This window comes from Nannobrachium achirus (genome assembly GCF_963921795.1).
Source record: "Nannobrachium achirus genome assembly, chromosome: 5".
Classification (NCBI taxonomy): domain Eukaryota; kingdom Metazoa; phylum Chordata; class Actinopteri; order Myctophiformes; family Myctophidae; genus Nannobrachium; species Nannobrachium achirus.
The window spans coordinates 46,618,861-46,632,656 of NC_137814.1; the positions used below are offsets into that span (position 1 = coordinate 46,618,861).

At 41.3% G+C, this 13,796-nt stretch overlaps 1 protein-coding gene across 5 annotated transcripts in view; it reads right to left on the reverse strand.

Moving 5' to 3' along the window:
- yeats2 (YEATS domain containing 2) overlaps nucleotides 1-13,796 on the reverse strand; it is a 69,278-nt gene extending 55,482 nt beyond the window's left edge. For 4 of the 5 annotated variants that reach the window (XM_080726862.1, XM_080726863.1, XM_080726864.1 and 1 more), the window contains exons 1-8: nucleotides 13,663-13,796; nucleotides 11,781-11,886; nucleotides 11,532-11,629; nucleotides 10,900-10,992; nucleotides 10,071-10,304; nucleotides 8,914-9,032; nucleotides 5,601-5,762; nucleotides 1,459-1,570 (exon numbers count right to left, since the gene is read on the reverse strand). In XM_080726862.1, the coding sequence (XP_080582988.1) occupies nucleotides 1,459-1,570; nucleotides 5,601-5,762; nucleotides 8,914-9,032; nucleotides 10,071-10,304; nucleotides 10,900-10,992; nucleotides 11,532-11,629; nucleotides 11,781-11,880 (918 nt within the window). In that variant the 5' untranslated portion in view covers nucleotides 11,881-11,886; nucleotides 13,663-13,796. The remainder of the gene's footprint in view (nucleotides 1-1,458; nucleotides 1,571-5,600; nucleotides 5,763-8,913; nucleotides 9,033-10,070; nucleotides 10,305-10,899; nucleotides 10,993-11,531; nucleotides 11,630-11,780; nucleotides 11,887-13,662) is intronic. The other variant, XM_080726861.1, reaches the window with a different exon arrangement.

Consider the following 13,796-nt stretch of genomic DNA (forward strand, 5'->3'; position numbering starts at 1 on the left):
GAAGTTGAAATTCCAGCGTCTGGACGAACAACATCTCACTTTTTAACTGAAGCTATTCCTCACTAAACTAGACCAGGTCAACCTGGTTGTGCCAGACCCCCTGTCTGTCATCATCATTTATGACATCATACCTTTTGTAGGCATGTCATCATCATGTCATCATCATATATACCCTTTATATAGAAAACCCGGACAGACCGACATTTGCTTATGTAGGCCTACCCATTTCATGGGTCTGGCAAACATAAGTAAAATGCCTGTAATATTGTTTTTCGTGATCATTAGAATGTCTAGAACATGTACATATGTTATTATTGTGAAAAATATCCCCAAAATGCAAATTAGAGCATGATTTATGATTTATGGCTATAAAACCTTACAAAAACATTATTAATTTTTTAACATTACATTTTCCTGTGATTAGGACTCCTACAACACCATCTGATTTTTTTTAATTTTTTTGGGGCCAGTAGAAATTAATTTGGGCCTTGCAGGGTTAAGACGTGGCCATAGTAAAGCGTTCACCCAGGAACCATAGTATTAACGTTGTACTGTATACACGTACAAATTATGGTGAGCAACCATGTGTTTTATCTCATACTCTGCAGGTGCCAGGTGGTGCATGCAGATTTTCAGGGAGTGATTTTTGGCAACAGACTTATGAGGAAAGATTATGCAGGAACAATTATATCTAATAAAATGTCATATCAACATTGACGTTTGTGCGTTTTAAATCAAGTTCAGATACGAATCCATGACTTTATTGCCCATTATATTAGCGTGAAATAGAAAATTCTCTTGGGTTCAATGAACCGTTTCCATGCTGATGCGAATCATTCTGAATGAATGCACCCTTACATTTCTCAAAAATGTTCGGTGTCCGGGAGTAGATTGGTGACCGTTGTTTAGCCCAGGATTCAAGCTATGCGCTGGTCCAGCTTAGAGAGCACTACAGTCCCATCTCTTCTTCCAGTAGCTGTGAAACTTACCCCTATGGGCACTGCACTGATATCATATGCTTTTTGGCCTCCCTTTTGAAGCTCCAACACTTTTTTTCTTCCACAAAACATTGCTCTGAGCTCACATTATAGCATAAATATTATTTACCATGAACCAATTTCACCCACTCAGTTATTTTATGAATGCTTGATATGCTAAAACACTGCCAAATGATATCGCTTATGGTTTGCTACCGCCTGAAACTAAAGTTTTGATTTCGCACACTTTTTTGTTGTTTTTGAGACAATTTACCTACATTAATATGAACTATATGTTATACAATATATGGACTACAGTAAAGATGTATAGCGTATTAACAGGGTAATTTCTCCCTGGCCTGATGCTTTTAAAGAAAAGCGTGCAGTATGCTGCTTTTAACCATCAGATCTCGTGTGATCACCTTAACCTGACTAAAGCTACTCAAGGTCTCAAGTGGAAGTGAAGCTGTGATTGACTGACCTTTAACTGGTGAATGATGTCGATGCGTTTGTTGCGATGGTCATTGAAGTGAATCTGGATCCTCACAGGGAACTCGCCCCAGCCACGCCGTGTCAGATGGAAAGGAGGCTCACTGAGAAAGATAAAATAACACATCAGAATAGACTACATCACTCATCACTGAAATATGAATGCAAAAAAAAAGAAAAAGGAAATAAGTAGTTTCTGAGATGAGAAAGAATTATATATATGTATTATTCTCCTCTTCTCCTTTCTGACTTAAGCTGAAGTTAATACTCCCCTAAAAATCAATTACTTTAAAGTTGGTCTCCTCTGGTTCTTTGAAGCCTGGTGTTTTCATCCCCACAGCACCAGAGACTGAGCAATGCGTGCATGCGTGCATTCCTGTGGGTGTTCCTGTGCATGCATTTATGCACATCAATTGATGAGACTCTGCAAAGCAGCGTGCCAGTTTTCTTTTGCAATGTTTCTGCCATCCTACTATACTCAGCTTTTGTGTGCCTTCTCAGCTAAAGCAGCATGGGTGGCTATGTCTCAGTATGCGTTATGTTTTGACTGATTACAAATACAGTTCATAATTTACTGATAAGCCACTGGTAAACCTCAATCTAAATTTAGAACATTTAAAAAAAAAGGTCTTCCCAGCTCAACCCTTGAAGCGTTCGAGTTTCTTATGTCCTCAAAACAAAAAGACTTGTCTAATGACGCTACAACACAGTCTCTTGATGAGAACCCAACTGTGTGAGAGAACAGAGAACGTACTGTATAATTATGCACACTGGAATTAAAGCTGCCAAATGGTCTCCCCGAGTCAAATACCAACAAATAAAGAATGGGAGGTTGCATACATAAATTAGAAGCATAATAGAAAACAAACTGTATGTATGTCATGGCAGAATACGAATACAGTATTCCGTTATCGAATTTTAACAAAAGATGTTGCATACAGTCACTTCAACAAGCATGATTGTTTTGTATTATCTCCCTTTGGTTTATGAATCTCAAGTCATCTTATATTTGTGAACATTTTAAAGTGGTTAACAATCACCTTTGCCTTTGGAAAAGTCCCTGTAGGGTAAGTGTTTATTCAGGTTGAACCGAGGAAAAACAATAAAGTAAAATTCACATATCGCAAGGAGACTTAATGCACACACAAAGTCATCATACATATTCATTTGCTGTAAATATAAAGTGCATCTCCAGTATCTAGCTGCCAAGATAGATCTAATAGCCTGGATCAAAAGGACATGATGTGGCTAAGAGAGAGAGAGACCTGTGACTGAGTTCCCTCTGGGAAAGTCCCCACAGACGGGAATCCCAGAGTGGAGAGTATTTGGACAGGTACAGGTATAGCAGGGAAATACTATGTCCTCTCCTTCAACACAGGGCCAACAAAATGTTTCTTGGGAAACAAAAGCCAAAAGTCGTTCTCTTCAAAATGCACTGTTGAAAACGTCTTCCAATAACACAAGAACAGCCATGGCCATGGCTGAGTTGAGGTTTGCCAGAAGGTTTATAGCATCTCTCATCATGTCTGTAATTCAAAACACATTGAGTTTGGATATTGGCTTAATTCCTAATAATAAGCCAGTCAATTTGCTCATAAACGGAGCACACAGCTCTCTGCAGTTCAGAGGATGCTGCTCTGTGTTCAAAATAACCAGCAGGATATTCACGTCCAGCTTGTTTGTCATGGACAAAGAGATACAATATATTTTTTCCTGTATAGGTTAAAGACTACATACAGTTAACAACATTGCAGGCTGGCTGACTTAATAGTACACCATGATGTACAATGAGCAACACAGTTAATACAATTATAATGGGTGTGCGTTGACAAGATTGTTGACTAATGTCAACAGTTGCACATGGCACACCTAAATCTAAGACACTTGCTATTGATTTTATTAGCTGCAGCTGCGCTCCTTATGCCTCATTCACATACAGAAAAGCCATGCTAATGGTTGGCTTGGTAATTCAATGTAATCTCTATGCAAACCAGCTTTTAAAATTTCCAAGCTGGAAAAAAAGCTTGGAAATGTTTAAAGCTGGTTTGCATAGAGCTTACATTGAATTACCAAGCAAACCATTAGCTTGGCTTCTCTCAGTGTGAATGCAGCATTAGGGTATTTTTATACGGGTACGGTCCCGTTGTCGTTTTGGTGTCGTTAGACTCGTTACCAAACAATGTATCGTTTATCGTTTACACCTCGTATTGGCTTGGGTAGGGTTGGTGTGACTGTTTACATGCCAACAAATGAATTCACGCAAAATGCTGGTGACTTCCTTTTCCTCCACCAAAGAGACTACCATAAAATAAAAGTGCACATGAGCCTAAGCTGGAGTGTTTGCTCATTATAAGCGACTTTGGTCTTGTTTTCCTCGCAGGTTGCCTTTGTTTGGGCTTGTTTCTGAAGTGTAGTTGCTTATTTGACCTTGCTTTCATTCTTCAAGAAAATAGCTAATGTAATAGAGCTCAAGTCGTGAAACTGTTGGGATTGTTTTTCATAGAGCTGGTCGCTTGTTTCACTCACAGTTTGGCCGCAGTAGCCGTAGCGGTGTTTCACTTCTCTCGTCAAAACAAAGCACAGCAGCGCTATTACTATTTTGCTTTGGACTGCCATATAACAAATGTTCTACACCAATCAGAACACCTGAGTTGGTCCTAACATGGCCGCTGTACATGGCCGCTGTAGGACTCCAAATGCAACCCATGAATAATTTAGTTTAGTGGACTCCAATGAATTCGTCCTTGTGTAAAAACAAATACCCTTAGTGTACTATCAGGTCAGCTTGCCATTATTTTACCCTGTACAGAAAACAAACTACGAAATCGGCCTAGGGATTCATGCATGCCCCTTTAATTTGACCTCAAGACCATTGTATAGAAGTATAAGAAACTAGATTGTCATTGTGCGTGCCTATGAACCTGCGTGCCATGCCTACTGTATGTCCACACCTGAGTGCTCCAGGCCAGAGACAAGCCCTCTGAGGTGTCAAGTCTTCTGTCTTCTCAAGTGATTACGCCATCCATTTCTATGACCTGGGTGTGTGTGTCCTATTATGGTGTGTGTCATGTGTTGATGACTGTTGTTGTGCTCTGACTCAAGCTGAGCTCAATAATGCCATGTAACTTGCTACAACATGCACATGTATGGCCTGCACGATGATCAATTAAAATAAATCAGAACTTATGACCCCTTGGCAGGCACTATCTATGGGCAACAGGAGCGGGAGCTGATTCAACTTCTTGCATGCCTTTTCAGAGAGCTTAGACTTCATTGTCCCAAAGGGGAAATTCCTTTCCAAAGCACTATAAAAATTGGACAACAGTACACAATAACAACATACAATGACACGGCAGTAAACACAAGGCGAGGCCTATGGTTTTGGCTGCAGGCATCAGGCTTGTGCCAAAAGCAAGCCCATCTGCACCTCAGTGTTGTGTAATGTACCCGATAATGCACAGAGGGCTTAGAGAAAGGCGGTGATTGAGTGGGTTTATGTTGTCCTGGCTGTTTTACTGAGGTTAGAATGCCTGCACAGTAGTCGGAAGGGCTAAATAATCGCTTTCGTACAACAGTAGAAGGTGACTGGGTAGATACATTTGGCTATAAGCTAAAGTGTCCACAGTGGGGCAGTGTTCATCACGCAGGCTTTTTGATGGTGTGTGTTTACGGATGAGATGTGGCGTTGCCATATAGTTCCAGACGTTTCTGCAGGCGAAACGCTATGTTGAGGCACAGGTCGACTTGGCAACAGTCAGTCCTGTCTGTGACAAAAACAGGTTCTCTTCCTAACAAAATGGCTTGAGTCTTTCCAAACGAGTTTCTTCTCTCTTTTCGGTCTAGTGGTGCATGGAAAGGAACAATAACTCTTGACGTTGCAAAATAATAATCTATTCATAAAAATAAGCAGTGTCCTTGGCAACACAACACTGTGACAACATATGTGATCAGAACATGTTTCACCCTGCCGTTCTACCTTTATTTCTTGCCTAAGGCAAGGCAAGCACTTGGAAAAAACACCACCCAAGTGCACAGCTCAATAACAAGAGAGAGGCCCTGCCTGTTTCACATGTGCATGAATTACAATCACACAGAATGGTTCGTACACGTGAACAAGTAATCACACACACTCACCTGACTTCTACCAGATCATTGGGTTTATAACTGGGGTGCAGGAAGAACCAGACTTTCTTGACAAAGTGGTCGATGCTTGGCTCCCTTCTGGAGCCTCTGACGTACACCATCCACTTGTGAGTCGACTGGTCGTTTTCCTCCCGTTTATCTGGAGGGATGTATCTGAGGGAGACAGAGACAAAAACAAAGCGTTAAGATATGTATGTTCTATGAGGAAAATAATGTATTTGTCCGCGGTGTCTGCGGCTTGACCAGGCACTCCAACGAACACAATTGGTTGTGTTCGCGGGAGGGAAGCCTGCAGGTGAGGGCGATCTGTGTCACGGCACTAGCGACTCCTATAGGTTTGTCGGGGCATCCGTTCACTAGGGAGCGGAACTGGGAGGGAGGGATAACTTGTTCTTACGCATGCTTTACGCTATAAGTCCTCACTGTCAGGATTCAGACCAACAGTATTGGCATTGACAGGGTACACATGGGTGGAATTAGCAAGAAAACTAGATTGGGGAGAAATGTAGAAAGGTGACAAATACTCAAAAGAAAAGATGGATGGAGAAAGGGCACAGAAGTGTGGGTGGGTGAGACAGAGGTGGGCTGGGAGGAGGCTGCTTCTGAGAAATGCTTTCCACAGAGAGAGGAGGAGGGAGGAAAGAGTGATGACAGCTTGAAGGCGAGGATGATGAGAAAGTACATGGCTCAACACACCGCCAGCTATGTTAACCTAAATAGTTTGGTACCATGTATCAGGAGACAAATATGTCACACACAAAAGCGAAAAGCCATATACGGTAGTCTAGATTTACAGGCAACATGGAATCTCAGCTTATTTTTCTGCTTTATTTCTGATAGTGTCAGTGAGAGAGAGACAGGAAAGGTGGGAGAGAGGGTCTTACATGAGATAAAGAGCTTCGGGTTGGATTCAAACCCGGCCCGGCTGCCAAAAGGACTATGGTCTTATTTGTGTGGTCCCATGGATCATGCTTCTTCAAAAAGGATTGTGTTTATCTAATACTTTGACTCAATTAAAATGACTGAAATAGTTGTTCTTGCGAAATAGTTAAGCAATCTGAATAACCCCCTAATGAATATGGGGCAACCAAAAAGGTAATCCGCAAGGAAAAGGTTACATTTTGCAGTTTTACATCAAGACTGGGCTTGCAGGAAACACGTTCTTACTCAACTTCTCCGAACAGCAATAGAACAAAAACAAGACAGCCAACTGAAAAAAGGGGGGTACACAGGACGAAATCTGTCAGCATTGATCTTATTTAAATCCTCTGGTGTTTACAAATCTCGAGTCCTTGCTTTGCTGACATTGTTACACAACACACAAGTTGCAAAACAATAGGCACACGCTTTTTCTATGACCAGATGTTTGACAATATTTGGAGTTTTGCGAAATGTGATATATTGTTGAACTTCTACACTCTACACAGGGTCAATTCCCGTCAATCAACAACAATCGTTCTCAACCACCAGTCTGAAACCGCAGACCACGTGCACAGGGGCGCACACCACACACACACTGAGTGTGTGCAGTATTAAGCAAAAATAGCCAATCTACCAGCTCTGAATGATTTGAGAGATGGGACATGTTGTGAGCTTGTAGATCTGCTTTTGAAAATGTTTAGTTTCCACACAGACTGTTTCCCTAATAGTTTTTCCAGGGGATTTGGGATTCAGCGTTTCCCTGCATAGTCTGCAAGGCATACGATTCTTCCAAATCAGTTGAAACAAGACATTGATATGTAATGAATCTGTTTCGAACAAATGTAGTAAGAGTTTAGCTACCTAAATTACTTGGTTGTACTCTTATGAAACCCTAACTCAATCTCATACCAACCACTAAACTGTCACTATATTTGCTCTGCTCCGTTTGTATGTAAAGTGTAAAGTATACAGTAAGTGTAAAGTTCTCCATATTGAAGGCTGTCTCAAACCATTTAGCAGCAAGTGGACGTAGTCTATAACGATAAAAAAAAAAGGCCCACGGCTTACTTAACACATAACACTACCCCTTAACAGAAGAAATCTATTTCATAACATGCTCATTGTTGTGCAATCTTTTGGAAGCAATTTTCCTTGCCTCTAAACACTGAAACTGAAATAAAAACAGACAGCCGAACAAGGGATCTAACAGTAGCTTTGGTGATTGATGCTTCCTGCAGCAAATGTATTAATTTAACCACACCAACCCCATGCTTAAAACGTACCCAGACTACCCACATAAACAATGCCCAATCATAATTAAAATGTATGAATTTAAAGGAGTAGTTCACCCCCAAAATGACTTTTTGAGCGGTGGTCACACCGTCTCCATAGCGTCGCCGTGTGTGTATGTGTGTCTGTCTGTATGTAGCCTCTGGTGTAGCCTGAGTACCCTGGGTGACCAGAGAGGTGCTGTTGAGTCTAGCCTGCCCTGAGCATCAACTGCAATACACACACACACACACACACACACACACACACACACAGGCACCCCCCCCCCCCCCCACACACACACACACAATTCAGAACACATAGAATTCATAGATATAGAACACAGAATATGTACAGTACAGTACAGTTAGGTACAGTAGAGTACAGTATACAGTACAGTTAGGTACAGTATACAGTACAGTAAAGTACAGTAAGGTAATACGCAGTTATTACTGTTGTTTGAGCACGCCCAAGTTTTTTCAAAACTTTTTTTTTTCAAAACCTTTTTTTTTCAAAAAACTTTTTTTTCAAAAAACTTTTTTCTTCAAAAACCTTTTTTTTTTTTTTTCAAAAAAAAAGCGGCCTGAACTCTAGACTTTTGCGGCCCGAGGGGAAGGGGGGAGGGGGGGGGGGGTTGGGGGGTAAACCACCGCTCAGTTCACACGGGTGTGATTTTTTTCTATTGATTACTCATGCCATGGAGACTTGAGTTCAATAATATTTTGGGGTATTTGTCACATTCCTAAGAAAAAAAATTGATTATAGTAAATTTACCCCCATTGATTCCGGATGGGAACCCAAATGCACTCGGGTCCCCATCCGGAATCAATGGGGGCAAATCTATTGTAATCAAAATGTTGTCTTAGTAATGCGACAAAAAACCCAAAATATTATTGAACTCATGCCTCCATGGCATGAGTAATCAATAGGAAAAAAGTCATTTGGGGGTGAACTACTCCTTTAACCACACCAACCCTGTGCTTGATCTTAAAACCACATAAACAATACCTAAACTGTATTAATTTATTTTATTTAACCAAATGTATAATAATAATATAATATAATATTATAGGGGGGCATAGGGGGTTTTGAAACATTTAGGTATATAACATACTTTGACACGTTGCCCACTACAATGGTCTTCTTTGCGTAGAGTCTGGAGGCTTCGTCCCCAGTCGTGTGGTACGTCACCCTCGGTTCTATCCCAGCCAATGACGGTACGCCAAATGTGTCCTGCAACACAGAGGTGGTAACACAAGCGTATGACAAACCGCTTAAAATGCTAATTCTCAACATTCAACATTTCTCGACTTTCTCCCAAACGTTTTGGCTCAAAACCCAAAAGAGAAATTAGACATTTGCCAGGGACCCAAACGAATGAAAATAGCAGATCTACAAGCTCACAACATGTGGCTTTGCACCGTGTTGTGAACTTCTAGCTTCATTGAGTCGCTGCAGGATTAATGGAAAGGGAACCACAAAAAAAGAAAATAACTTTCCACATAATATTCTAGAGCAGTGGTTCTCAAACTGTGGTACGTGTACCACTGGTGGTACATGGGCCCCCCTCTGGTGGTACTCAGAGGAGTTTCCCAAAAATAAGAAAACATACATGAGTGGAGTGAAATATTTATATTATGCTACAGGTACTGTAGTTCTTCTGACCAAGCAATTGATTTAAATCGTCTCTCCAGCCGTGCTGAAATGAGCATGAGGGCACACCTAGCTGCTAATAGAGGATTTGAGAACGGATTAATCGTTAGAAATATCATCCGTTTGCATGGGAAGTTCACAAATAGATAAATCAGTTTGATGACCCGGTCATCAAATTATTGGCTTAGAAATGCAACAAAAACAAAAAAAAATCTCCATGAATTCAAGGAATAAATTGGCCTCCTGTGTTAACTGTGCATATATGGGGTGGGTCTACGCACCTGTATTTTAACATAATATTATATGGTGGTACTTGGAGAGACATAATTTTCTGAGGTGGTACTTGGCGTAAAAAGTTTGAGAACCACTGTTCTAGAGAATGCACCAAAGTAGCACCAGTGAGCTTGTAGGTCACAACTTTATTTATCTATGGAAATTATTAGATTTCTTCCATTTTATTTATTAAATACTTTTGAAATTTGGATGTTTTTTTTCTCTCTCCTTTTTTATGAAGGAAACAGAAAAGAAGTAGACATTTACGCGACCCATAACGATTGGTCCACCATGACCCACCGACGGGTCCCGACCCACTGTCTGGGAAACAGCGCTCCAACTCACCCTTCCTGTGTTGCGTGCAGACCTGCGTTCCAGCCGGCCACCATCGTCTCTCCACGCTCCCTCGCCGTCTCTCTCGGTTCCCTCTCCTTGCTGTGAGAGGGATTCTGACTCTGAGGGGGCAAGGGAGGGGGTCTCAGAGCCCTGGTTCAGGGGAGAGGAGGAACGCGAGGGAGACTCCAGGAACCGCCGGACCGCTGGATGGTTTAGGACTGCAGGGTCACTCTTGGAAACCTGCTGGGAAATGCAGGCAAAGTGGTTGCTGCTTGGGCTGCAAAATACAGCACTGAGCGCACTGGCCAATACAAACTATTAACTAATACGCGTGGGCATTTTCGAACGCGCCCTTAGAGATGTGTTAACTGCCAGGAATGTAGCACAATGTCAAAGTGAAAGCAGCGCTCGGTTGATTTAATTTAGTGTTACGTTTTGGTATTCATTATGAAATGCACAGAATTTACAATAGGTGAATAAGGAGGAACAATTTTATTTTGATACTAAAATGTGAAACTGTTTTGCTGTTTGTTTTTGTTGAATAGTGTTTTACACTCTACATGGCTAAAGACTGAAATACAAATATTACTTGTTTACTACTACATTAGCAGGAATGTAAACAGTAGCACAGGATAAATATGAAAGCAGTGATGTTTATGTCACATACAATCAAGATATTATTGTCATCAAACTAAATAAATAGCGATCTCAATATTGATCAAAATTATCGTGATTATCATTCTGGCAGTCGTGTGGCCCTATGTTGTCATATCATTCAAATCCTTGACCTTCCCTCAGCAAACATGATTTTGCTGCATTCATATTCAAGAAGCCTTACCTCTGGCAGCTTTGTCACACCAGCGTTGGCATAATAATTGGCCACAATGCAGGCTCTCAGCTTATCCATCATCCTCCTGGCTTCATTGAGTCGCTGCAAGATTAATAGAGATAGGGAAGTACAAAAGAAAAACTGTTCACATAATCTACTAGAGAACGCACCAAAGTAGTAGTTTCAGTATATATAAAACAATTCATACCCGCATCAAAATATAAACACAATACCAATGCACAAACATTTTAGAAGTATATGGGTACTTTTTATTGCAAAGAAAGTATGGTAGTATATTCATTATTTTTGGATGACCGGACCAAACATCACAGTTTGGCTAGGATTGTCCCGGTTTGTGTCTGAGTCCTGACAAATAACCCCCCCACACACACACACACACCCACCTCAATTAAAATAATTATCTAATAATGTTCTGTTCATGTACATGCATGTTGTACCTAACCAATCAGAAAACATAGAAAAATGCATTGTCTGAATTCAACACCAATGTGTGCCTGTATGCAACAGCTATGGTGCATTTACATTTGCACTTACATGAATGTACATGATTTGGTGTGCATGTGCAGGAAGGCTGTTGAAAACTATAGGTCATCCTAATATTACTGCACGTTTCAAGTTACCTGGCCTATCACTTCAATCTCATGCTCTTTGTTCTTCATTTCCAAGGAGAACTGCTCTCTGATGATAGCTTCAATCTTCTGCACGGTTGCTTCCCGAGCTGACAAGAGTGGAGACAAAAGACAGAGCGCATCACTGGCACAATTGATTGAATGACATTAATTGGAGGGTGGTGTCAGGACACTTGGCAGGTGCATTGACACAAAGTGTGAGGATGTGATTTAGGAGCGTACACTACATGGTGGTCCTACCATTATGTTCAACCGCTTTGTTTCTCTTGCTCTCCTGGACCAGCGAGATGTCCTCATAGTCTGGATCATTATCTTCTATCTTCCTCTTGATTCCTGACATGACAGCCTGAGAGGGGGAGGAATAAACAAATAAACAAACATAAAAGGGATGAGGCAATCTACATTGTTGTAAATTAAGTACTTTTACTTGATACTTACTTTTACTTCTACTCTACTACATCTCAGAGGCAAATATTGTACATGTACTCCCTACAATCATTTAAAAAAACTTTAGTTACTAACTAGTTACTAGATGCGACGCATTGTGAGCTTGCAGATCTGCTCTTATATATATATATATATATATATATACTAGCCCTTACCCGTTCAAAGATATGAGCTCCGAAATTATGTGCAGTGTGTGGGTTATGGGATGTGCACTGTGCACACAGTATATGAGGGATGGAAAGTAACTTTAACTGGTGCTTGCATGATAATATGTAGGAGCATCAATGTAAGAAATACCCGTTTCGTTTAATGGCTACAGAGCTACTGTGTACCGATCTGCATGATTTTTGGACAAAATCTGTAACAGGGCCAGACAACCGGCCCCCCCCCCCCACCCACCCACCCGCCTGCACACACACACACACACACACACACACACACACACACACACACACACACACACACACACACAGAGCTGGTTAAACATGTTGCCTCATGCTAGATGCAGAATAGATATGCCTCAAGCTTGATGCAGAATAGATATAGATACACCATAAAAATGCTAATATACAGCATATGATTTGTGAAAGTGACAAACGGGCTTCACAGTTATGTCAGGTGTGTACATATGCTAATGATAATGCGATTTCAGATCAATTGCTCCAGCCACTGAGGAGAAACGCTGTGACAGACACTCACTCAGACAGACAGACAGACAGACAGACAGACAGACAGACAGACAGACAGACATTTGGAAAATTATATGTTTGATATATACTGTATATGATATGCACATTTGAAAACTTGTGAAATAATGGGGTTTTCTGAATAACCAGTACTTTTTTCTACTTTTGGTACTTTAAGTACATTTTGATGATGCCAATACCTTTACTTGTAACAGAGTATTTCTAGTACATTGCTGAATTGATACTTTTACTTGAGTACAACATTTGAGTACTTTTTCCACCACTGAAGGCTATCTATGCTGGCACAGTCCATACATAGTAAGGAAAGCTTGCATTGAGTTAACCAGCACAGCAGTAGCCAGGGGGGGTGGCAGGCAGGTAATGCCTGCAGGTAAGCACTGTCTCTAGGTAGCACTGTCTTTAGGTAGCAATGCTACCATAATAAACACCAGCAGACACCAGGGCAGTGTTTCTCAAACATTTACATTTCAAAGGCTCACCTTAACTCTGACAGTATACACATGGAACCAAATGGACCCTGTGTATGCTGTCAGAGTTACACTTGTGTATGGGTCAATTTAAACCCCCATAAAGGAACCCACAAAGTCCCTTGTGTCCACTTTGACATCCACTGCACCATGGGCACCTGCTGCACTACGCGAGCCCGGTGTCTGCGCGGCCTGTAAGCTAACAATATTTCACAGCGCACTGCTTTTCTGCACAATTATCAACGCAAATAGATACATTGACGCATCGAAAAGGCAGCGTTAGATACCTTAGCTGGCCAGTAGCACTAGAAGTACAGCACAGCACTGCATATGTCTAACACTATTGTAGAAACAACTGGTTCCATCATACCTCAGGGTACTGCTCCCACCAGCAGACTGCCAGGCACAACAAATAGCTGACTAGCTTAGCCGGCTAGCTGATTTAGCACACATTACATGCAGACCATAACAGAGAGAAGGTGTTTTGAAGTGTTAACTTACTGGTGCAAAGTCCTGCGAGCGGCTGTGTTTGTATGGGGTTTGGGCTTTAGTTCACTGACAGCATGGCAGTTTGCTGCATTAATCTCGAAGACTGGTGTTTTCATGAATTAGCTAAACATCGAGGTATAAGCATG